General features: G+C 45.4%; 1 protein-coding gene across 1 annotated transcript in view; it reads right to left on the bottom strand.

Annotated features, from left to right (window-relative positions):
* c1h8orf34 (chromosome 1 C8orf34 homolog) overlaps positions 1 to 22,666 on the bottom strand; it is a 71,329-nt gene extending 48,663 nt beyond the window's left edge. The window contains exons 1-6 of the mRNA XM_066683974.1: positions 22,461 to 22,666; positions 13,770 to 13,917; positions 13,103 to 13,234; positions 9,510 to 9,629; positions 9,030 to 9,058; positions 6,290 to 6,456 (exon numbers count right to left, since the gene is read on the bottom strand). Of these exons, the coding sequence (XP_066540071.1) occupies positions 6,290 to 6,456; positions 9,030 to 9,058; positions 9,510 to 9,629; positions 13,103 to 13,234; positions 13,770 to 13,917; positions 22,461 to 22,529 (665 nt within the window). The 5' untranslated portion in view covers positions 22,530 to 22,666. The remainder of the gene's footprint in view (positions 1 to 6,289; positions 6,457 to 9,029; positions 9,059 to 9,509; positions 9,630 to 13,102; positions 13,235 to 13,769; positions 13,918 to 22,460) is intronic.
* Between the last annotated feature and the right edge of the window lie 2,653 nt (positions 22,667 to 25,319).

Genomic DNA, 25,319 nt, shown 5'->3' with positions numbered 1-25,319 from the left:
TTGTTGATTTTTACTTTACAGCATCATTTGAACCCAGCAGCTGTCCCTCACTGTGTGAAAATGTCATGAGGAATGAACCAATAGAAACACTCCAGAATTACACGGAAATTACCTTTTTACATTGAAACCCCAATGCTCTCCTATGAAGATGTTACAAAACGTGTCAGCATCTTAGAGCACTACAGAGCAGCACAAGTCACTCAGTAGAAGAAGTGGATGTACAGTTTGGACGTACAGTGTATGACAAATGAAAATTCCCTTTGAGCTGTGGGACACACACACACACACACACACACACGTAAAATCAAAGGTCTTCCTAAGAAGCATTCTGCCTTAGTCATCAGGGCAATATTCTGATGAATATCAGTGGTTATGTGGTTGTTAGTGCCATGTTTGCTAAAGCAGAGGAGACCTGTGTTGATGAGAGGATGTAGCTACACTCGTCTCAGCTGATTGTCCCCTGGTGGAATAGATCACGTTCAAGCACACTGTACACCACCTGGGAAATACACCCTGCCACACGCTGCTGCTGATCCAGTGCTCCAGCACATATCCACACCAGGGTGGAGGACAGAAAAATGGATGTGTGAATCATGGGCACTGGCTTGAGATTGAAACAAATGCTAATGCTACAGTTCACTGGCCTGAAACCTGCACAGAAAAAAGGTGACTACAGTGAAATTTTACAGATCCTACAAATGATCTGAGCACTAAAGCAGGAGTTAGCACACCATGGCTTCATTAAGACTGGCTCTGAATTCACTTCAGTATCGTACTGTAACAGGTTACTTCTGTTAAAAAACATTCTGCACAACAATGAAACACTGTTCTAATATGTAAAGCACATTTACCATGACAACGTAGTGCAACAGCAAATCAACCAAAGTAAACAAGACGTAGCATTAGCCAAAACTGCACCAGGGTAAGGGCTCAGCAGCAGCAAAGGTATTTTCACACATTATTTTCAGTAAAATGAGGTGCTCTGGAGCAGACACACGAGTCTAAGGCTCAAAACAAGCATGTGCTAGAGGGGTATAAATCTAGGATTGGCGACTTTCTGAAATCAAAATAAGGAATGCAGGGGTCAGACATTTATTAAGCCAAATGCCACCAGGACGATCAGTGCCTGTCCGTAACCTTTCTGAACAATGGCAAAGCAGAATCTGACCATGAATTTAGCAAATACTGTATTACCAGCTTAACTGAACTATTTTAAACTGTTTATTAATCACAACAAGAGAAAGTGAAACATTTGAAGTGAAAGAATCTCATTGGTCTAAGACATTAATTGCTTATGTAGGACTCAAACTGGTCTTACACTCTATTAATAGTTTGTTAAGGTTAATGTTAGTCTTCTATGTGAAATTATCTAATGTGATTTGTATGTATTAAAAATGACTTTGATCTGTGGTGTGTTGAGGGAGAATGAAATGTCATTTCTCCAGGATGCGGTGCTAACATTAGTTCTTTCTTGCCACGTTCACACATCTCTAGAGAAACTCCGGAGTGTTGGGTCTGGAGACGTCCCAGAGCAGTCGCTCACACATGCAGCGCACAGTGTGGGATTTTTCTGTGTGAGACGTGATCTCACTTCGGGAAATGAAACACGTGCTTTAGGCATGAGGGCGGAGCCTGTGCAGTGGGTGCAGGTGAAACTCCTGCTCTGTTCTCACATGCACTTCACTTCCCAGACTTCACTGGGAATATTTACTAGAGAGAGAGAGACCTGCATGTTTCTGTCAAACTATCTCTACAACATTGTGACCTCAAAAATACAGATCAAAATGCTTCCCGTATCAATTTAGAATGGAACGCATATTTAGTTTCCAAATACGGGACGATCGGCAGCAATATACAAATCCTCCCCAGCATTCTTTGGAGTGATAGAGCTCCATTCAAGAACTAATCCAGAACTAATCATCAGCAACAACTACCTGAACTACGACTGGATTTAAAGGTTTTTACCCGATGACCAGTTGTGATGTTTACCATACATTACTAAAAGCACCTGCTGTATTTGAGTGAGAAGCATTACTCGTGTGTTGTGTAATTACAGGGATCGTAAGGAGTCCGTTGACCAGAGGGCAGTCAGGAGAGTGAAGGTGGGGCAGATGCAGACAGAGAGATAAGAGATACTCATTAGTGCTGAACTCTTGGCCCCACACACCTCTTTGTTTGAATAACTAATGCCCTTTGGACAGCAAAGCCTTCAGGCATCTGTGATTAAACATTTCAAAGCTTATATTCACACATATCTCAGTGACATCGTTTGGCTTTGTTTGGGTTTGGCCAGTGCTGCTGTCCGGTCCTGAACTGCCAACAAACCTCAGAGACCTCCTATAAGTCAAGATCAAAATGATCACAACATAGATATGGCCCGAGGTGGATCATTACAGCAGCACTGTTAGACAGGCCCTGCCTCCCTCTCTGTCTTTTAGTCGAAAGGTTTTGTTGCTTTGGTGTTTAAGGTGTGCTTTGTGCTAATAAATGACCAGAAAGACAAATGACTCCTACCTCCGATGCTCTCCTTTCTGGAGTGAAGTGGGAGCTAATAGCTAAAGAACAACGGGCTAAACAAAGCACTATTACATTATGGAAATAAAACCAATGGCTAAAGAAAGACCTGAAACTGTCACACACATGAAGATTGGCTCAGTGCGAACGAATATATGCCGTGTTTCTCATTTAATGAACAGTCAGGGGTCTAGAACAACGCCTCCGGTTGGGAAGAGCTTGAGAAAGTGGGTTGATTAAGATGTATAAGACTAAGTGGCTCTGCTTGTGAGGGGGTGAGGGGGAAATGAGAGAACGACAGGAAGGAAAATCAGGGCTGTGAGAGAGAGCGAGAGACATGAAATGTAATATTCACACGCACCATTTATTTCATGTGTAAAACTGTCATGGGTTCATAAAGGCATGTAGTACATGATTACAATCCAAGCAGTTACAGGTGTGGTGACACAGCTATGTGCAGCCGTCATCAAGGTCCAAGCACCAAATTTTATTCATACGTCATCCACAATGTCCCAACATCTGCAGACAACCCTTACGCTTTGTTACTTCTCTGCACTCATTGTGTCTGTTTTTCTCCGTTTAACATCGTCTCTGCACTTGATGTCAGAAGCAGAGCAGAATAAGAACGGCTCGTTTTATCTAAGGTTTTCTAACATAGCAACAGTAAACTGCCTTGGTGGTTGTTTCACAGTGTGTTGGTTGGTGGTCTCCAGGTCCCCAGATGTACACGTGAGTGTCCCATTTCAAATGAAATCATTACAAAACTAAACGTTCAACTGAACACACACAATTTTCTATAAAGAAAAGCATGGAATTAAATGAGACACTCTGGAGCAGCTGCATATGAGCCTGACTTCACCTGAAACCCCACGCTTCAGCTACAACGGTATAAAACACAGCACAGTGGAACTGAGTTCTATCGCTCTATCGATCTGTCTCAGTAGTTACCTACCTACATAATAGAACACAGAAGTGGTGAGAGATATGAGAGAGAGAGGGAGAGAGGGAGGGAGAGAGGGAGGGAGAGAGAGAGGGAGGGAGGGAGGGAGTGAGGGGAAAAAAGAATAGAGTGTAACGTAACGAGTGTTAGAGGCCAGAGTGAACGACTCCCTTGTGGATTTCATCATCCTTGTAATCTCTCACCAGCACACACCTCTACTCTACCTGCTCCTAATTTCCCAGCAGCCCCTACTCTGCTTGTTCTCTCTCTCTCTCTCTCTCTCTCTCTCTCTCTCTCTCTCTCTCTCTCTCTCTCTCTCTTGTCAGCACCACTCAAAGACTGAGAAGTCAAGCAGAACCACTTCTATTCTCTCTCATTCGGCCAGATGCCAGACTTGAATTGTACACCCTTTGAAAGGACCTGGGTGTGAATAAACTTAAAAAAATGCACATCATAAAATCCCACAGCGCAAATTCCCATGTCTCTATTTTTAGGTCTAAATCTACCTTTGCGCTTTACACTGTGTGAAAAAGTCACAATAAATGAACTAATAGAAAAGTGTCCAAAATGCGACGGTAGTGTTGCCCCACTCCAATCACCGTGGACCCATGTTTATGTGAGAGCAGAAAGAACAGACACAACAAGCACGGAAATAAGAGCACTGAGGTAAAACGGAGAAAAGGAGAACTGAGAGGAAAGAGAACTGAGAGAAAACTGCTGAAAACCAGAGCTTCTGCTCCTCTCTCCTCACTGCTGTGCACTCCGGGTCGGGGTGAACAGCGAGCGGCTCATTATCATGAGTAGTAAAGCAGCTCTGTTGTTCCAGTGGATATTTAGCTGTAGCCTGTTCTCCTCCACAGCTGCCAGTCTGTATGTGTGTGTGTGTAGACTTCTGATCAAATGTTAGAAACCCAGCCATGCCTAGGCTCCAATGTGGCGCGGCGCAGCAGTGAAGCTAATGAGAAGCTCTGTGTATCATGCTAATGGACGACATGTGCTGTGGGACACTGCCTGAATGATATGAACTGACAAATTCAACAGGTTCTAATAGAGACCCAATCTGATTGTAAAGAAAATCACGTCTCACACATTTGTTCCTGTGGACAAACATTACCACAAACACACAGTCACACAGTCAGACCAACACACTCTTACTGCATTAAACACTAACACTCATCTACTGCACTCCACACTGAAAACAAACATCCTTAAACTCCACAGTCGCCCTTCTGGAGTAACTCCTAAATGTGAATGAGAATGTATGTGTGAGTGTGTGAATAATTGATTAATTGATTGATTGATTGATTGATTGAGTGAGTGAGTAAAAGCATGTATATGAGTAATTATGGGATTGAGTGAGTATATATGTGTTTTGCAGTGAGAGAATGAGTTTGTAAGTATTCGAGTGATATTATGTATGTGAATGAGTGAGTATATGAATGAGTCAGTACATATGTGAGAGTGACTGAGCGATTGAGAGAGTGGGTATATACGTGAGTGAATGAGCCTGTGAGTTAGTATGCGAGTGAGTGAGTCAATAGATGAGTTAGTGAGTGAGTGAGTGAGTGAGTGAGTGAGTGAGTGATAGAATATGCAGCTTGTTCATATACAGCCTTTTAATAGCATTTTAATTTCAAACTTTGTGTGTGTTTAAAACTTAACCCGATCAGAAACATGTAATCAGCTGCACTCTTGCCCTGCGTCTCAAACAGATCCCTATTCACTACTCCCTGCATTATTCTCTAAACAGTGCACTCTCAAGGGGAACTGAAGAGGGGAGTGAGTTATTTCGGACACAGCTTCATGTGCGTTTTTACCAAACGATGCAGTGGATTAAGGGCAATCTCCTAATGTTTTTGCACTGAACATTGTCCACTATGTTTTCAGATACTGCTAGAAAATTGCAGAGCCCCAAAATAGTGCACTTCATAGTGAATAGGGCATATTTTCTGACACAATGTTGGACTGAGAAATTAAAGAGCGCTTAATAACACAGTCATAGTATAATTTCACCAGCTGATCACACACTGCCCTGTAATAAGTGATGACTGAATGATTGGAGGCTGCCTTCATTCGGTGCAAATCTGAAGGCATTTCTGCCAATCAGAGCATGCGGTGAACCCTAAACTGAAAGAATTAAAGCAGATCATAGCGCTTTCCTGGTTAATGAAAGTCTAAAGGAAGCCATGAGGTGCCGTGTGTATTGGGACGTCCGCAACGTCGACCCCTCAGGCGCTGAGATTCCTCTGTAATCAAGCTGGTGAATAAGCTAATTGAAAGGAGCTGCCGATGTCTGCCGGGCATATGATTTATGATTTCATATCTGATCCACTCTAATTAGCTGCATTCTATGAGGACTGCCCTCGTGCTTACACAACCACCAACACAGCATCTGGAGGAGGTCAGCGGGGTCTGACAGACTTTTCTTAAAGCTACAGCTGTGGAAAAAGATAAGAAGGTGATGTTTTGAAAAGACTACCGCAGTGTGTTCAAGGGGTACCCTAAGTGTCCGTTTTATTAGAAACACCTAGCTTGCAGTTTAGATTTAGAAGCTCCTGCTACATGGGTGCACTAGTTATGGATCTGTTGATGCGCAATATATCAGCCCCCTCTAGACTGATTATTATAAAGTGAGCTTCTGACCACAAGACTGCAGTCAGACTGCTTCAGTTTTAGGTTCTTTTTTGGTGTTAAGTTAAGGAGAGTGTTTGAATTTTGAAATACAAACATACATTACACATAAAATGCTTTAAAGCGTATTTGTAATAATACAAGCCTAATACAAGACGTAATGAGACATGTTACAAACCCTCCTCCTTACAGCTCCGTACTCACCTCCCCGCTGGACTGTTCTCTCCACTGCCCCAGCAGCCTTCGGTTTTGGCCCGAGGGATAGGAGGCATAAGCATCTCTGCTGCCAAAGGGTCCGCATCGTTCTCCTCTCGCCCTACCCACTCCCCCACAACACGGGGTCTCAGCACGGAGTTATAGATCAGAGGGTCCTGGGACAGCACCACCCACAGGTCACAGGAAAAGAGAGAGATAAACAGAGAGATATACAGAGAGGTAAACAGAGAGATAAACAAAGAGGTAAACAGAGAGGTAGGAAATAACTAAGGACAGCAGATGTGTAAAAAATGTGGGTGAAAAAGTGTTAAGCCCCACAGGTCCGACTGGGTAAAGCCCCAGTCTAGGTGTCTTCCTGGTGCTCTGGTTTCCTCCCACAGGTGAGGACATCATCCACAGGTGTACAGGGTGGGCCATTTATATGGAAACACCTTAATAAAATAGGAATGGTTGGTGATATTAACTTCCTGTTTGTGGCACATTAGTATATGGGAGCTTTATAAGATGGGTGGCGGCCATTTTGAAGTTGGTCATTTTGGATCCAACTTTTGTTTTTTCAATGGGAAGAGGGTCATGTGACACATCAAACGTGTGTCCCATTTATTTGGAGTTTCACAAGAAAAACAACGGTGTGCTTGGTTTTAACGTAACTTTATTCGTTCATGAGTTATTTACAAGTTTCTGACCACTTATAAAATGTGTTCAAAGTGCTGCCCATTGTGTTGGATTGTCAATGCAACCCTCTTCTCTCACTCTTCACACACTGATAGCAACACCGCAGGAGAAATGCTAGCACAGGTTTCCAGTATCCGTAGTTTCAGGAGCTGCACGTCTCGTATCTTCACAGCATAGACAATTGCCTTCAGATGACCCCCAAAGATAAAAGCCTAAGGGGGTCAGATCGGGAGACCTTGGCCCACGACGACCAATCCACTTTCCAGGAAACTGTTCATCTAGGAATGCTCGGACCTGACACCCATAATGTGGTGGTGCCCCGTCTTGCTGGAAAAACTCAGGGAATGTGCCAGCTTCAGTGCATAAAGAGGAAAACACATCATCATGTAGCAATTTGTCATATCCAGTGGCCTTGAGGTTTCCACTGATGAAGAATGGCCCCACTGTCTTTGTACCCAATATACCACACCATACCATCAAGACGTGCAGCACCTGAAACTACGGATACTGGAAGCCTGTGCTAGCATTTCTCCTGCGGTGTTGCTATCAGTGTGTGAAGAGTGGGAGAAGAGGGTTGCATTGACAATCCAACACAATGGGCAGCACTTTGAACACATTTTATAAGTGGTCAGAAACTTGTAAATAACTCACGAACGAATAAAGTTAAAACCAAGCACACCATTGTTCTTCTTGTGAAATTCCCAATGAGTTTGATGTGTCACATGACCCTCTTCCCATTGAAAAAACAAAAGTTGGATCCAAAATGGCCGACTTCAAAATGGCCGCCATGGTCACCACCCATCTTGAAAAGCTCCCATATACTAATGTGCCACAAACAGGAAGTTAATATCACCAACCATTCCCGTTTTATTAAGGTGTATCCATATAAACGGCCCACGCTGTAGATATGAGTGACATGGTGAGGGTGACAAACTGTCCACACGTGTGAGTGGGAGTGAAATTCTAAAGTTAAACCAGGTCAGCCGCTGTAGAACTGAAACAAATCCATGCAACTTTCTAGTCCTGCCTCCAGGAGAAGATATTACTCAGAAGATGTATTATTTAACAGTATTTGTGCTAATGCTGCGGGCGGTTTTATAGCACAAACACACTTCCTTCCAGATAAAGAGTTTTAAACCATGTTCTGGTGTGACTTAAGACTGACACTTTACTGTATGGGAAACACTTCTCAGACACTTGAGACACATTCACAGCTGTAAACACATTCTCGACACATTTCCCTCTCTACGTCGCTCCTCTGCATTAAACACTCTTTGATTTCGTCTGAAAAGAACATGCCGCCTGTGGAGGTTTCAGCATTTACATAATGCCTTTGGTCATGTCTCCAGACAACGGCACACTTTCCAGAGATAAACAAAGGCCAGGCTTCCTTCTTCCTGCAGTTGCTGAAATCAACTGAATAACAATCCACTTGCATCAAAAGCTGGATTCTTTATTACTTACTCACTGCAGACTGGGCCCTCAGCCCAACTAGCTCAAAGAGATTGTACAGAACTCTGCCCTGCATTCTCACACACACACACACACACACACACACACACACACACACACACACATACAAACAGACACACACACACAAACAGACACACACATACATACAAACAGACACACACACACACACACACACATACACAGAGACAAACAGACAAACAGACACACACACACAGACAAACAGACACACACACACACAAACAGACACACACACACACAAACAGACACACAAACAGACAAACAGACACACACACACATACAGACACACACACACACATTGGCTCAAAATCATTGTACAGAATTCTGTCCTGCATTCTGACACACACACACACACACACACACACACACACACACACACACACACACACACACACACACACAGACAAACAGACAAACAGACACACAGACACACAGACACACAGACAAACAGACACACATTGGCTCAAAGTCATTGTGCAGAATTCTGTCCTGCATTCTGACACACACACAAACACACACAGACACACACACACAGCCCAATTGAAAAATAGAGAGGACTTACCTGGTCAAGCTCATCAGATAAGACAATACCTGCAAAAGAGATGAGTTTTGTTTAGTGAGATTCACAAAACACACCCAGCCAAATGCAACCTGCACATGTAGATCTGTGTGTACAGTACCATAGACTTTATTAATACACACATAACATAATTTGGGGTCTTTATAATCTTTATAATACATTCATTCACAGTTTGCTTCTACAGAATGTAAATAACTAACTGAGGCTAAGGTGTTTTTTAAAGGTCCAGTGTGAACAAAGCTGCTCTTTCTCTTGTGCCTCTTGTGAGGTGCCACCACATGTTTTTAAACTACTAATGAAACTTCTTATTTACTTTTTTTTTACTGAATACTTCTTAGTGGAGGTCTCAGCGGTGGTTTGCTATAATCAGGCAACAACATTAAGCTCTTATTAATTAAACTGGGAAAACATCAGCGCTACATCTGAACATCCAGGGAAATGATTCTGTTTGGAATCACTCACTTCGGGACAGGTTCTCCAGGGCTTTTCCGAGCTTCTTGCTCTCCTGCAGGATGTGACTGAGCTCGTCAAAGTCTCGGCTCTCCCTCCAGTCCCAGGAGGGACGCTCTATTGAACGAGGCACTGCAGAGAAATCACATAAACACAGTTATTTGCAGCACTTCTGCATGAGCTAAGGGTTCACTTTAAAGAGTGTTTGAAGATGACTGAACAATATTACGGTGTTGGGTTTTTACAGTTTGACATGCATTTGAGTGCTCCCATGCTCAAACGTTGGTAGGTGTGAGTGTGTGAGTGAATGTGTGAGTGTGTGTCGCCCTGTGAGGGACTGGCGCCCCCTCCAGGGTGTGTTCCCCCCTTGCGCCCAGTGATTCTGGGTAGGCTCCGGACCCACCGCGACCCTGAACTGGATAAGGGTTACAGACAAAAAGACCACAATTAATGGGTAAAATTGATAAGGATCTGAATCCAATGTGTCCAATCAGCTGATTACCTGGCCACTCCCGCCAACCACTATCTCCATTCCACATTAGATCACATCTCTGTCTTTAATAAACAGCCTGTGGCTGAATCAGATGGTAACAACCTTGAAGTCTTGCTGTCCCCTGGCCTCATGTATCTGTGCCTTAGACAGCAGTAGTTTGATACACTGAGGCCTATAACTGAATTTCAAATGCACTTTGAGGGCAGAACACCTGCCATGACTTTGATGATACAGACTGGCTAATGCTAATGACAACTGAGCAAATAATCTGGGATGACTCTGCTATTTGTGGTCAGAATGAATATAAAATGAGATAAATCTGACCTACAGTTGAACAGAAACTGCATCCACTACATCGCTGCAACAACGGCCGTTCCCTTCTGACAAGTGACACTGATGGTGCTGACACACAGGATTATGGGAAATGTAAGGCAGTGAGGTCTGCTTAAGTTCATTAAAAATCCACGCTACATTCTGACCCCTCATTAGCGTGTGTCTAGTTTATGAAAACGTTGTCACCAGTGGAGCTTCAGCTAAAGTCCTCACCGTCTCCTGTCCTGACTTCACCCACACAACTGAAGCGGTTCAAATTTCAAAGATGTTTTCTTACTCGTCACCAGGCCTTTTCTTCCCGCATCGCTGAGCACACAGCTTCCAGGGAAGTCCTTGCGTCTCTCTCTTTTTTCGGAGTTTGATGCATTTTGGCTCGAGGAGCTCATGATTCAGCAAAATTAAGCGGTGGACGTGGTCCAGCCGTAATGGCCATCACTCATACACTCAGCTGGGAAAGTGCCCGCTTTACCTTGCCTGTCTGCACTCTCGGTCCACATGCGTGTCTGAGGGGGAAATAAGCCTTAACGTAGGACATCTGTCACAAGCGACATCTCAGAGTGGAACATCCAGAGTGAAAACACATACGTGGCTGGGTCCTGAATAATTCAAAATGAGCAGAAAAAACAAAATAAAAAACAAACAAAAAATATCTTGCTAATGCTTTAACGTGACGTTTGTGTTTTGAGAGAGTTTTGAATTTTATTGAATTTTGCTGTCTGCTAATATCCTAGCCACAAGCTAATATGCAAAACAGTTAGCAGCTGACTTCAGTTCCAATTCAAACTGAAAAGACAATAGCACAAGTGTTTTCTTGAACTCCGGCCTCCTACGAGCAGCTCTTTCTCTAACGATGCCCCACCACATTCAGCCAGCGTTTCCAATCACTCTAAACGTCACACATCGACACAGAAACAACAGTAAGCAGCTCCAAGCTGTCAAGAACTCTGCAGCCCACATTTCTCATCGCCTTTCCCACTTTGGCCTTCAGTCAAAAAGAGGATATTAAGGGCAGCATCTCAGCTGCATGATCCACAGCCTATATAAAAGAAGTCCTGCTCAATTTACTCCAGCGTTCCAGCTATGTAGTGCTAAAGGCTGCATGCTAGCTCACACAAGCTTATCAATAATGAACCACAGAAGAAGATGAAGCAAGATACGTGCTGATCTGACATCAACTTCTGTTACAGTGGTCACACTGGGCCTTTGGGAGCAAAGGTAAGCTTCAGTTCTAAAAGAAAATCCATAAACGTGCCGCATTGACATTAGCTTGGTGCTAATGCTGTCAACGGAAATTGATTCTTCTCACTATTTTCTTGCTGGAGAGAGAGCTGGCCCCTGAATGGCAAAGATACAGATAACAATTCAGAATGTAGACAATGTTTAGATGAATTTAAGTGAATATTAAGTTGAATAGTGTGTAAAATTGTGCAATACTTTAGCAGTAAATATAAACACCAAACAAAAGTTATGCTGCATTTTACATGACAAAGAAATATTTATTCATTTATTCACCCACGCTAGAGCCTGGTATCAAATCATTGGGTACAAGGCAGGAACACACCCAGGACACTGGGCATCACACACTCCCCCGGTCACTCACACACTGGTCTAGTACCTGCTCTTGCTGTGCTTACATTTTTATTACTGCTCATGGGTGCTATATTTTATAAAGTGTGTTTTTATGCTCCCATCTGTTGGCTGTATTGTTCAATTCTGAATGTGAGAAACCCAATCCAGTACGACACATCTCTACACCCCTACTCCTCTGTGATCTGGACGGGCAAAACGTTGGTGAATGTTAATTTTAACTGAGCTCAAATGCCCTCAAAAGATGGCAAAGTGGCACAGTCAGCCAATTACAGTGGCAGGGACCTGACATAACGGGGTGAAAAGGCCATAATGAGACAAGGATCAGAATATGTCTCTTTGTCTGAACAGCCTGCATGGAAGGATCGAGCAGCGATAGAGACAGAGAGACAGAGAGAGAGAGACAGCCACCCTCAAGCTCCAAATGAGATGAGTCCTCTCCACCTCTCTGCTATTTCAGCTAAAAGAAGACGCCGTCCTCCTCCAAGTCGGAAATAGAAGTTACTGGCAGAGTGACAGATCATGATGTTAAATTATTTACGGCCTTCTCTCAGGCCCAATATGACACATTTCACTGTGGCTCTGGTTCACTCCGCGCTCGCTAGAACAGATCCAGCCTCGAACCGTCTCTGGGTAGGAGTTCCACCCTGATCCGAGACCAACGTTCCCTTTTCTAATCTGAACATAACACTTAACACGACGAGAGAGAAGTCAAGAGGAGCCGACAGCGAATGTCAGGACAGTTCTGTGTTAACAGCAAATGTCAACAAGCTTAGGAAGGGTATCAGGAGCTCAGTTTCATAGAAAAACCTGTATGACTCTCATTGACAAGGATGGAAGAGGCACTAGTGGCTTCTCAACACACACACGTCAGCTCTGACTACGTTTAAGCTCTTGACTAAGGGTGGCCAAGTCAGAGAAACATAAAGTAGTTGTTTCCATTCCCTGAAGAAGCAGTAAAACATTAGGGGGTGGGTGGTGTGAAACAATAACGCCGTCTGCTCCCTCAACATCCACGTCTGTGTTGTCTTTGAGCAAGGCATGCACCTCACCCCAAACTGCTCCCTGTGTGCCCCAGTCTCCACACGGTGTGTGTGTGTGTGTGTTTGAGTGTGTGTGTTCAATGCTGTACATTGTGTAATGACAATAAAAAGCATGTTATTTTAAGTTAAAAACCAAACGAATGACTCACGTGATTTGGACTCGGGTGAAGGGGGGGAGATGTTGGACACCGCCAGGTCGCTCTTGGATTTCTTGGGCTTTTTGGGGTGAATCTGCCAGGCTTTATCATAGCTCCTGAAATCCCGTCGATTCCCTTTGCCTTCTGTGGAGAACAGACAGTCGTAATTGTCTCAGAGACTGAGAGAGAGATTATATTAATGTTAGAGTTGTGCAAATATTAGAACAAGCAGGTTCGCTGTTGGGATGAGAGGCATAAAAAGGGCCTTAAGCATACGTTTCCCTACACATTTACAGCTTTTAGCAGACGGCCTTATCCAGAGACTTACAACAGTGCATCGTCACCTCGTTCAGAAAAAAACATCCTCAGCAGGACACACAAAATATCACTGAACTAGGACACAGATAGATGCAGGAATCTAAGCTGAGCCCTAGAGAGAAGAAGCCTTCAACGTAATTGAATACACTCGTTCATTCACAGGAACACACCCTGGACGGGGTGGGGGTGTAGCCAACTACCAGCATGAGTTTTTCAATTGTGGCTGAAAAGGCCACGCCGACACAGGGAGAACACACCACGCTCCTCACACACATTGAGCTGAGGTGGGTACTGACGTGTGCCATCGTGCCGCCCTCAGCAACAACAGCCAGAAAGAACAGAACAGAGAGTGAATTCTGACCTGGATTCCCACTGTCTGCCCACAGCGCCGCAGACCCGGACAGCGTCCTCTGCAGGCGGCCTGGACTCTCCTGCTTTGTCTGGAGGTGTCCAATCAGAAACGGGATGGGGTAGTCCGGAGTCTCCGTGATCAGCTTCGTCATCATCTCCTACCGGTCAAAGAACACCGAGAACAATTAGAAACAGAGAGAGAGAGAGAGAGAGCAAGAGAGAGAGAGAGACAGACAGAGAGAGAGAGAGAGAGACAGAGAGAGAGAGAGAGAGGGAGCAAGAGAGAGACAGAGACTAAGAGAGAGAGAGAGAGAGAGAGAGAGAGAGAGTTAGAGACAGAGAGAGAGAGAAACAGAAAATCAGAAAAGTTCAAAAGAGGCTGATCATTTAAAATCTCAGGTTGTCCACCAACACAAACAGCTCAGGTTCCTGCCCTGGACCCTGAACCCTGGGGAGCAATGACACTACACTACGCTCCACAGTGCTGCTCTGGACCTTTTCAGAAAACACATGCGTAGGTTTACTGCAGGTGGAGAGGAAACAAAAGGGCTGCAGTTTGTGTTGTAGAAATCCTGACCCCTGGTTCCCTTCACCTCCACTTGAAAGAGTCAGTGTGCTTTTGAACAATGCTCTGAACAATGCTGAGTTCCCCTTTAACAGCATTTTGTCGACTGCAGCTTTTTTAAACCCCTCTTGATCGCCCCGCTGACAAAAAGCTTTGATTTCCACGTTAGCCTCAGAGCCACGACGGTGAAGAAAAGGAGAACGCAGCTTTGTGTCGACACGGTGCACAATTATAAATCACTTAAGATGCAAAGATGTAAACGTGGCAATTAAAGCCCCCTCAGGGGATGCTGGGTAATTAAGCGAACCCGGCAGCAGGGGGCATGCAAACGAGAGCGGTAATTTGTGGGTTTTGGAGGAAGGGAAACGAGAAGAACTGTGCTGTCTGCTCCAAACTCTTGGGTTTTGGGATGAGAAGGAAAACACAGCTTCGTTTTTATTTTTTTAATGAAGATGTGCTGATCTCAGATCAGTGAGGGTGTGCTTCCAGCAACTGTCCTCAGGCACATGGTGAGCGCTGGTGAGTCTCGTGCTGTACTGAAAGCTGTCATTGAGCTGCTGGTCCTCACTGTAACGGGCTGGATGACGTTACTCCGAATAGTTCCATCAGGTGCGGTGTCTTTGTTTTAAGTCCGTTTGGATTTGGAGCTTGGTGTTGGTCTATAAACGTTAGATACAATTAAAAAATAGACACAGGACGTCCCGCAGGCTCTGATTTTCCATTTAGTCCATTTGAGGGTCACAGGGAGAGAGAAAGGTCTGTAGGTGGTTTGACCAGAGGAGGGTAGGTCGCCTGTGTCTCTAAAGACGCATCAGTTCTACTCCTGAATTACAGAGCTCAGGGACAGTGCCGAGAAACCTGCCTAAATCCTCTCATCTGTCCCATACTCATCGATCAACTCTGATTACAGACTGAGGAAGTATCAGTCGATCACAGATAGACATCAGCTGATCAATCTTCCTACCCATAAATAACGAGTAGATCAATAAACACAGCTGTAGACTGAGCTCTCTGTAAATCTTAAAGATACAGAAGGAGGTATTTCACGTCTCTTCTTTGTTGCAACACTTCCTGTCAGGACAGGGTTTGGACGACCAAGGCGAGCAATGTCTGTCAGCGTCTAACACCAGATCAGAGCGTCTCTGCAGCCAGACGAGGAGGAGCGAGACTCCTGTGACTGCAGAGGAGGGGGCTATCGCTGTCCGCCCGCCGAGTCCAGCCCAGCCCAGCTTCCAAAGGATATCGACTCTATAGACTACAGCTCCAGGGACTGACAGCTCCAGTGGACCACGTTCACCAAGGACTTACGGCCTTAACCCTTAGAAGTCCAGTGTTATTGCAGTGTGTTTGCTCCACATAAGTATCTCTGGCCTAAACTAAAATACATGACAAAACTCTCAAAAATGACCCGTATTTAACACATTGTTAAAGTCCCTTTCTGTTTACAAAAATAAAGCCAAAAAATAATATCAGGACACACACTGAAAACAAACTCCTAAAGCTCTGTGGGAGCAGTGTGTTTTATTCTGACAGAGACACTGGTGACGAACTGCTAAAATGAAAGAAATGATAAATGATGAACATGTTTTGTGGCCCATAACGAGGAGAGTGTTGAGCTCGAGGGAGGCCTGAGGCACCTGCAGAGCACAGATTAGTTCATTAATGAACACACCTCCATGATCTTCCTGTAAATAAAGATATGAGAGAGAGAGAGAGAGAGAGATCCACACACTAATTATTCTCCATCAGGCTGTGTGAATGCATCCATGTATTTATATTTATGTGGGGACCTCCTAGGAACATAAGAACATGTTGTGATGGGAAGGTTTAGCTGCTCTTCAAGAAAGAAAAAAAAAACTGGGGGCCCCCTGGTGGTGCAGTGGTAACTATCCCCCAGGTGACACCTCCACCATGTGGAGACTTGAGTCCTAGAGGCACAACTGTGGGTACAGTAGCCCTCGTGTCCTCGCTACCACGGCTGATACTTGTGCTGTATGCCCTCTCCGGGGGTGTTTCCTCAGCGGATGTTTGGAAAGAAGTGGTCGGCTGGTCGTGTTCACATCCACACTCCTCAACTGGTCTCCAGAGTTCCCCCCACCATTTCTCCAACAACCTACAAATGCAGGAGCACCCAGTAGTGTGTGTGTGTGTGTGTGTGTTAATTAGCCCATTCCCTAAAGACTTAGCTAACACTCCCTGATAATTACAGCTCATGTTTCACATAAAGAGCCCATCTTTAAACATTTTTATCTTGGGGTAGAACATCGTCTCTGACGGGACACAGCCTTGTGTCTTAATATTTATATAAAGCTCATATCTGAAATAGTCCAATAGGCTTTGTTTGGACAGTGTCAATATATAATTCAGGAAAATGAAGGACATTTAAACTCTGCCAGAAATAACAGCCGGTGAAAACCAGGACAAAGAACACGTCTTTAAGAGAAAGTTCTGATGAAGGCTCCAGGCTTCTTTCGTAACGAATAACACACAGATTTAAGCTCATACGGAGCGCGCTCAGCTCGGGCTTCAATTCCGTGCTGCTGTCAGCCTCAATTATAACAGGGAAACGCTGCGATTCTCCCACAAATTGATTGTATTGACGCTGTGTGTGCTGCTGGCACAGCATCCAATTTGTCACTGGGGGTCTCTGAGGAGCGCTGTTCTGACACAAGAGTAGAAACCCAGACTGTCTGAGAGATGGGGAGCTATTTACAAACAAGTTCAATTGTGGACTACACAGATGTATCCATTACTCCACAGTCAATCAACTGCTGTGGATCATGCTTCGTAGTTTATGACAAACAACATCCTTTTTAATAGAAACAATGTGTTTTTAATTAGGAACAGCCCTCACAGCTCATCTCTGGGCCCTTTAAAGAAGCGTTTCCATTCCGTACCGTCACCGGTCTGTAACTGATTCACGGTGGTAGTGAGGGTCTTTGGTGGTCTCCATTGCTGTCTTCAGGTCCTCCTGGGACTGCTCACAAGTGTTTAGGGCATAACGGCGGCATGGTGATGTCATCAAACCCAAATGTCATGACAGTACACTTTTGGGAACCGGAAAACAAGAGCTTGTCTAAAGTGTGATGAAATGTGCTTAACATGAACAGGGCCATGAACTAACAGCAGAAATAACTGTCATTACAATGACCATGATTTTACCCACATTAACCACTAAGGTTCTCTCTCTCTCTCTCTCTCTCTATTTTTCTCTCTCATTCACTCTCTCTCTCTCGCTCATCTTCTATCTCTATTTCTCATGCACCTCTCTCTCTCTATTGTACCCTCTTCTAGCTCCCTCTCTCCGTCTCAGCTCCAGGCTGACAGCCACTCGCCTGAACGCAGTGCAATCGACTGATAGAAATGATCCTCTTAAGCGGCCAATCGATGGAAGTGAACTGATGCTATTTCAGAGTGAACTGGACGCTGACCTCTTCACGCTCGGTGCCACGGAGCCTCAAACACGCTTCCGTCCAGAGGCTGTTCACATCCAGTCTCTATTTTCTTGGAGGTCAGGTGCATCCCAAGTGTATGAGGCTTTTAATGGCATCTGCCCACCACAGACCGACACTGATAACTGCTAAACTGTTATATTAGCCCAGGAGGCACGGTAGTGGCGCTGTCGCTGGGGTCTGGGTGTGTTCCCATCACACAAACACAGTGCTAGCCACTAACCGCTGTTGTCTGATGTGACAGACCGGGGCAGTTGGGGTTCTCCTCCAGTGCACTGAGCTGCTCGGGTGTGTGGTGTTAGCGGCAGTTCGAAAAGAGTCGGTGGCTGGGGCTCCTCACCCGTGTGAGATCGGATAGGTCCTAGCTGTCAGGGTGGAACTGGTGATGACAAATGTTTGGGGATAAAACTGGGATAAACTGTACCACCCTCCGCTTTCGTTAACCACGAGCTGCCATTTGAAACGTGTGAACATTGGACGAAGCATGTGGCCATCTTTAAGGCCTGGTTACCATTTGTTTGTGCTGAGAAAAACATGCATTTTGGGCTCTTGTGTGATATGAATGTGATTATATATAATGCACAGGCCTTATGCAAACAGCTGCAGTGGAGAGGGTTAAATCTGCTGAATGTTGCATGAGGCATGTAATTAGATTTGTGACTCATTTGATTCTGAATGGGACGAGTGAAGGATTCCAATGATGTACAGAGAAAAGTGGGGCAAAAGAAACAGGCAGAAGTTGGTCTAGGATTTTTAGCTGATTTTAACACAAACAATCCCTCGCAGTGGAGAACAAGCAGCATGTTGTTGGGTGTTGGGGCTGAATACTGATACACAGTAAACAAACCCTGATCTTTCTCTGGATCAGCTGAGTGTGCGGTGTGTGTGTGTGTGTGTGTGCGCACTGGCTCAGAGCAACGGCTGGAGCATCTTTAAGGTGGATGCAGCTCCTTGGTGGAGATATTGTGGAACTATAATTCATTTATTCATTTATTCAGTCACCAACACAGAAAAAGCATGACAACAAAGACCCATCGGCCGTAACGTTAAAGCCACCTGACCACACGGGAGCACTCTGTAGTTCTCCTATTACAGACTGTAGTTCCTCTGTTGCTCTGCATACTTTCACTCTGTTCTTTAATGGTCAGGACCCTCGCAAGACAACCACAGACAACACAACAACGAGTACTGTCTCTCTAGAGAGGGCACTGGGAACTGACACACAGCCATAGTTCCATGTAGGTGAGAAAAACTTGTGAGCATGTTTCAGTGTGTGAAGTGTAAAGGATGAAGAAAGGATCAGAGGAGAAATGCAGGGACACAGGAGCGTGTCTGTTCCTCAGGTACAAAGCTCCTAGGTCTTCACCTGTTTCATCTTTAAAGTTTAAGTGACTGTCATTTTCCATCTGAAACTCCTGCTGCTGCACTGAACCGTGTCAAATGCTGTCAGTGCCACGGTCAGTGCCTGGGAACGTGAGCTCAGTACGATACGTCAAGCACCTGAAGGCTGTGCCCTGCTCTAGAAACAGGCTTTTCTCACCCGTGAACCGTGCCACATATTCGCTCCACCTACATGTGTCTTTGGACCGTGGGAAGAAACCAGAGCCCCTGGAGGAAACCCACGCGGACACAGGGAGAACACACCACACTCCTCACAGACAGTCACCCGGAGGAAACCCACACAGACACAGGGAGAACACACCACACTCCTCACAGACAGTCACCCGGAGGAAACCCACACAGACACAGGGAGAACACACCACACTCCTCACAGACAGTCACCCGGAGGAAACCCACGCAGACACAGGGAGAACACACCACACTCCTCACAGACAGTCACCCGGAGGAAACCCACGCAGACACAGGGACAACACACCACACTCCTCACAGACAGTCACCCGGAGGAAACCCACGCAGACACAGGGAGAACACACCACACTCCTCACAGACAGTCACCCGGAGGAAACCCACGCAGACACAGAGAGAACACACCACACTCCTCACAGACAGTCACCCGGAGGAAACCCACGCAGACACAGAGAGAACACACCACACTCCTCACAGACAGTCACCCGGAGGAAACCCACGCAGACACAGGGAGAACACACCACACTCCTCACAGACAGTCACCCGGAGAAAACCCACACAGACACAGGGAGAACACACCACACTCCTCACAGACAGTCACCCGGAGGAAACCCACACAGACACAGAGAGAACACACCACACTCCTCACAGACAGTCACCCGGAGGAAACCCACGCAGACACAGGGAGAACACACCACACTCCTCACAGACAGTCACCCGGAGGAAACCCACGCAGACACAGGGTGAACACACCACACTCCTCACAGACAGTCACCCGAGGCGAGGCCCAAACCCAGGACTCTGAGATCCTACAGCTCTCTGGGACAGGACACCCACATGTTTAACCCTCTCTACACTGACTGGATTAGTTTCTCCTTCGTCCAGTAACAGGGCCTGGAGCCTTCAGAGAAACTGCTGACTGCGCAGACGTAGGACACTGAATGGAGCAAATTGGCTGCGCTTGAAAGAATGCTGTTCGGTGGCCACTCATAATTTCAGCCTCATTTAGGTCAATGTATTGGCCACTGCTTCCATCAGCGATCATTAGTATTCTGTCCTCCTTCTCACTTGCACAGGAATCTATATTCATTAGCACAGTGCCTCGCTCGTGATGTAATGGCTTATCCCCTGCTAATAAATGACATGCCCAAAGGATTGTGGACACTTCTTCTTCTGGTGAATCCTTCGAGCTGCTTCACGGTGCACCCATTGCTGCACGGACAATCTCCACAGAGGAGCAATCACTAATAGAATGGGATGCTCAGGAGCAGCTGCACATGAGGCTAGGTTTACCATGATCAATGCCAGCTAGAGTGGTGTGGCGTAGGGAGTGGTGAGATGGATCTGTGTCTAATAAAGTGACCACAAAGGTGTAGGTTAATACACACTGTCATAACTGAACCACTCCAGTATCACCTCGGTTTATTAAAATTAATCATCTGCAGACAGAGGACCCTCCTCCTTTACACACCTACCCTCTCCGCTGCATTTACACAAGGTTTCTATTTACACTTCGGCCAGTGTGTGCCCCTCAGCACACGGCTAATGAGCCAAAGAGCAAAGTCCTTCCCACTGAGCCACAGCTCTCTGATTAGACGCTGGCGGGAGTCCAGGTAGACTGGACGCAGAGGTCTGTCCTGCTGCTCCCAATCAATGGACACACAATTCGTGTGGACTGTTAAAAACCTGAAGACAATAAGAGGAGGATTCAGCTGCTCTAGGACACAGGGACAAAGATGTGAACCACAGAGAGTGCACTCCACCGCTGTCTCAAAATCAGTCAACAAAAGCAGGATCACTCCATACGTGACTACATGAGTTACCAGACAGTCTCACTTCAGCTCCATGGACGTCTGTGTCACCAGGATGCAGCGGTATGACTGAGCAGACTGTCCTAATACACCAGCATGAGTTCAGCACCACATTAACAGATCACTAGCCCATCCTCCTGCAGTAGTAGAGACTCCTGTGGGGGGGTGTCTTGCTGAGGTCAGTGTGAGGGACGTGGCCGCTGTCTGTGGTGCTGAAGCTCGGCTGCTTTTAGCTGTATTGCTGTTTGATATTCAGAACATGCTCGAGCTCGCTGCTACAGGAGAGCCGATATATCAGCAGTTTGTCTCGTGCAGACAGCACATAACCAACCCCCCCCCCCCCCAGCCCCCCGCCCCACACAGCATGGGTGGCACCACTGAGAGTCACAGCGGCCGATTCAACTCTCCCAGCGCCTGCCATGGGACAGCGGGGGAAGAATGATCTGCACTGCTGCACAGAGAGATGTGGCAATGTGGAAATAACTTCCCGATCACCGCCAGTGGAAAGCAAGTGTGTATCCTTGTGAACGTGTGAGTGTGGTGTTGTTTACGCTAGACGGTTTATAATAGAAGGCTCATTTCTGCTTCTCGAGAGATAGTCTAAAAAACACAGATTCAGACAGAGAGGGCTTCTTACATCACACATTTAATTGTATTTAAACTGTAAGCGACCAGTGAGGTCAGGTGCTGATGTTGAGATTAGTTCTGGAACACAAACACCACTTCAGCTCATCTCTGAGGTACAGGAGAGAGCTCCACAGCACAGTGCGGGGGGCACCTTAGAGAAACGAGTGGCTTCTCCAGAGCGCCCTCTTTCACGTCATGCTTTTCTATGTAAACAGCGAGAGCACCTTAAAGTACAACCATCACGAGTCTAACGGCTGCGCTATTTAAGGTGGAAAGGATCATTCGAGAGGCTTCAGCTTTAAAACCTATTCTGACTTTCACAGGGGTTTTATTGAAGCTGCTTCTGAGAGTAAACATTACACACGCGTTAAATCCGCCCTAAAACTCTCCTCCTCTGGGCAGGACCATGGCTCCAGTGCAGATCGCATTGGGACAGAATCTGACATCTGATGCTGCTTAGCTTTCTGTCTTTCTAATCACATGTCTCTGTCCTCTAAAGGACATCGGACCACTCTCGTCTGAAAGGAAACAGGTGCCTGACTTTCAGTCCAGTCTCAAGCCTCTCTGTCTTCCACTCTCCCCCCGTTTAGACTTGCACTTCTGTCCCCTGCTTCTCTCTGCTGTAACGCCCCCAAAGTTGCAGAAACGAAGAAACCCACCTCGAACAAGGGTCCAATCTTGTTCTTCTCCAGGTAGGACTGAATCCTGGACTGCTGCTCGGACGCCATGGAGGAAGAGGGGCTTTACGCACGGAGATGGAACTCGTGTCACTCATGAGCCTTCATGCTCCGGACAGAAGGCGCTCAGAAGAGTCCTCACTGCGGCAGAGCTCCTCGCAACACACCGCTGCAGCCAACACACGGTCCGGCTTACTACCAGCCAGACTACACCACCCCAAACCCCGCCCCCTCACCTTATTGGCCCGCCTCCTACTTCGAACCAGTCACAAGACAGGCTTTCTGATCCTGCATCTGATTGGCTGCTGTGGAGATAGTCTACCAAGCCCCGCCCAACCCAAAGGTGACCAATGGAATACCATTTTGAAGGAACTGTTGTTTAGTAAGTCATTCTCTTAAATACGATTTAGCATTTCTTAATGAGATTGTTGATCGTTTTAAAGGAGAAGTTCACCCATTTTCCCATTTAAGAACAACATATAATTTTCAACTTCAATTTCCTGTGAAAATCATATTTAAAGACATAAAACATTAATAAAAACGAAGACCCAATTTTCTCGCAATGGTTGAGGTATTAGTGTTGTGACTCTGTGGTGGTTCTGTTGTGGCTCATAGAAGCTACACTGGGGAGTGTCACAGACACCATAGATACATATGTCTGTGGTTTAAATGCATGCACCTGCAGTTAAAACAGCAAGACGCTTTAGCCTCCACAAATGCCTTTTCATGAACAATACGTTATTACAAGGAACATCTGTGTGCATCATAATGTCATAGTGGAATAATGCATTTCCTCATTAAAAAATAAAATACAGTCCATGTTACATGTACCTTAAAAATTTAATTGTAATTGATACTACACTTTGACATTACACAGTTCAGAGTATAGAAAACTGAGATCCCACAATGAGACCCCCATAAACTTTGACATGTTCATATCTTATACTGGGTCAGTTTAATAAAATTAATTAGTGCCGATTTCAGTCTAAACGCTGTGGTTATGAATTCCTTACAATAATAAAGGACCTGGCTTTCATTTCACTGTTTTTATTTATAAACATTAGTGACAACACAGCGGTGTCACGGTGGCGCAGCGGGTAGTGTCTCTGTCACAGCTCCAGGGTCCTGGAGGTTGGGGGTTCAAGTCCTGCTCCGGGTGACTGTCTGTGAGGAGTGTGGTCTGTTCTCTCTGTGTCTGCGTGGGTTTCCTCCGGGTGACTGTCTGTGAGGAGTGTGGTGTGTTCTCCCTGTGTCTGCGTGGGTTTCCTCCGGGTGACTGTCTGTGAGGAGAGTGGTTTCCTCCCACAGTCCAAAAACACACGTTGGTAGGTGGATTGGAGACTCAAAAGTGTCTGTAGGTGTGAGTGAGTGAGTGAGTGTGTGTGTCGCCCTGTGAAGAACTGTCGCATCCTCCAGGGTGTGTTCCTGCCTTGCGCCCAGTGATTCCCGGTAGCCGCCCTGAACCCACTGCCGCCCTGAACTGGATAGGGGTCACAGACAGTTAACGGATGGATTAGTGATAAAACACTATGCAGAGGCACTGTACTTTAAAACAAAACTTTGACTACTGAGTTGTTAAACAGAACAAAATGAGAAAAATCAAAACAAAACACAGGCACAGACAGCTGCTAGACTCTGTTCTCCTCTCTTCATTTGCATAGTCATAACGCTACTTACTCCACTGTGTTAAGCAATATTTTGTAAGAAACATCTTTATAGAATTCCTCCTGAGTGCTGCACGTTTAAAACGATACATAAGTGCTACGTACACGAGGCCTGTTTAGAACAGTAACACTGAGGGCATCGTTTGTTTCCAGTACATTAACATCCATTCACTGAGAGTGTGTTTAGCTTAATGTGAGTTAATCAGCTCCATTCAACATTTCAACACTGAGAATATAGCGACTGATGAGTCTGTACAAATATCTAATTTAACATCACTGTAAAAGCACAAGACAAAGCTATAAAGTATTATATAAGACTGTTATAAAGGTTTGTCCATAAATCATCTCACAACAAAATAATGTACAAAAGAGTTTCATTTAAAAAAAAAATAACAAACAAATAAAAAAAACACGTTTGATATTACAAATTACAGTTTGAAATATGTGCACTGCATCAAAAGAAAAAACAATGCATCACAATTCTCAAGATTTCACAAAAATAAAATCATTTCCTCAGGGGCCACAGGGAACATTCCCACACTGGTCTTTATCAGCATCTTCACACACACACACACACACGGTTACAGACCTGCTCATCATTCACAAAGTGGGTAAAGGAGGGTAATGAATTATACTCCACACTTGAAGTGTAACAGTACAAAGTGCCAGCTTTAGGAAAGTGGACTGATGAATAAACAGCGAGGGCCCCGTGAGTGTAATTCTATTAAATGTGTAAATGATTAACTGATAATCAAGCTCTAATGATGCATGACCTTCTTCAGTGTCGTGAGACTGACTCTAACGTGAGGGTTCTGACAGCAGCCTGGACACAGGGACGCCCTTAGGGTCTGCATTTCAGTCTAAAATGAGATGGAAGTCTGTTGTAGGGGTCAGAAAACAAACAAAACAAAAGAACAATAAGAAAACAACTACAATGACAAGGATACAAGCTTAAAAAAGCAACAACAACAACAACAACAGCAAGCGCATATACACTGCAACTCCTTTTACAGTGAAACACGACACGACCGATCCTGGAGTGTGAGTGTGGGTGGACTTCCAGACGGTTCCCTCAGGAGGTGTGAGTGTGTAATATCCATCCAGGCCAATCAGGTTCAAGGGTCGCCGTCTGGGGGTGGAGGCTGGCACAGCTTATACAATCTGACAAAGAAAAAAA

The sequence above is a fragment of the Hoplias malabaricus genome, chromosome 1 (assembly GCF_029633855.1).
Source record: "Hoplias malabaricus isolate fHopMal1 chromosome 1, fHopMal1.hap1, whole genome shotgun sequence".
NCBI classification, from domain to species: Eukaryota; Metazoa; Chordata; class Actinopteri; order Characiformes; family Erythrinidae; genus Hoplias; species Hoplias malabaricus.
Note: the sequence above shows the minus strand (reverse complement) of the source record. Positions and strands in the feature narration are given on the sequence as shown.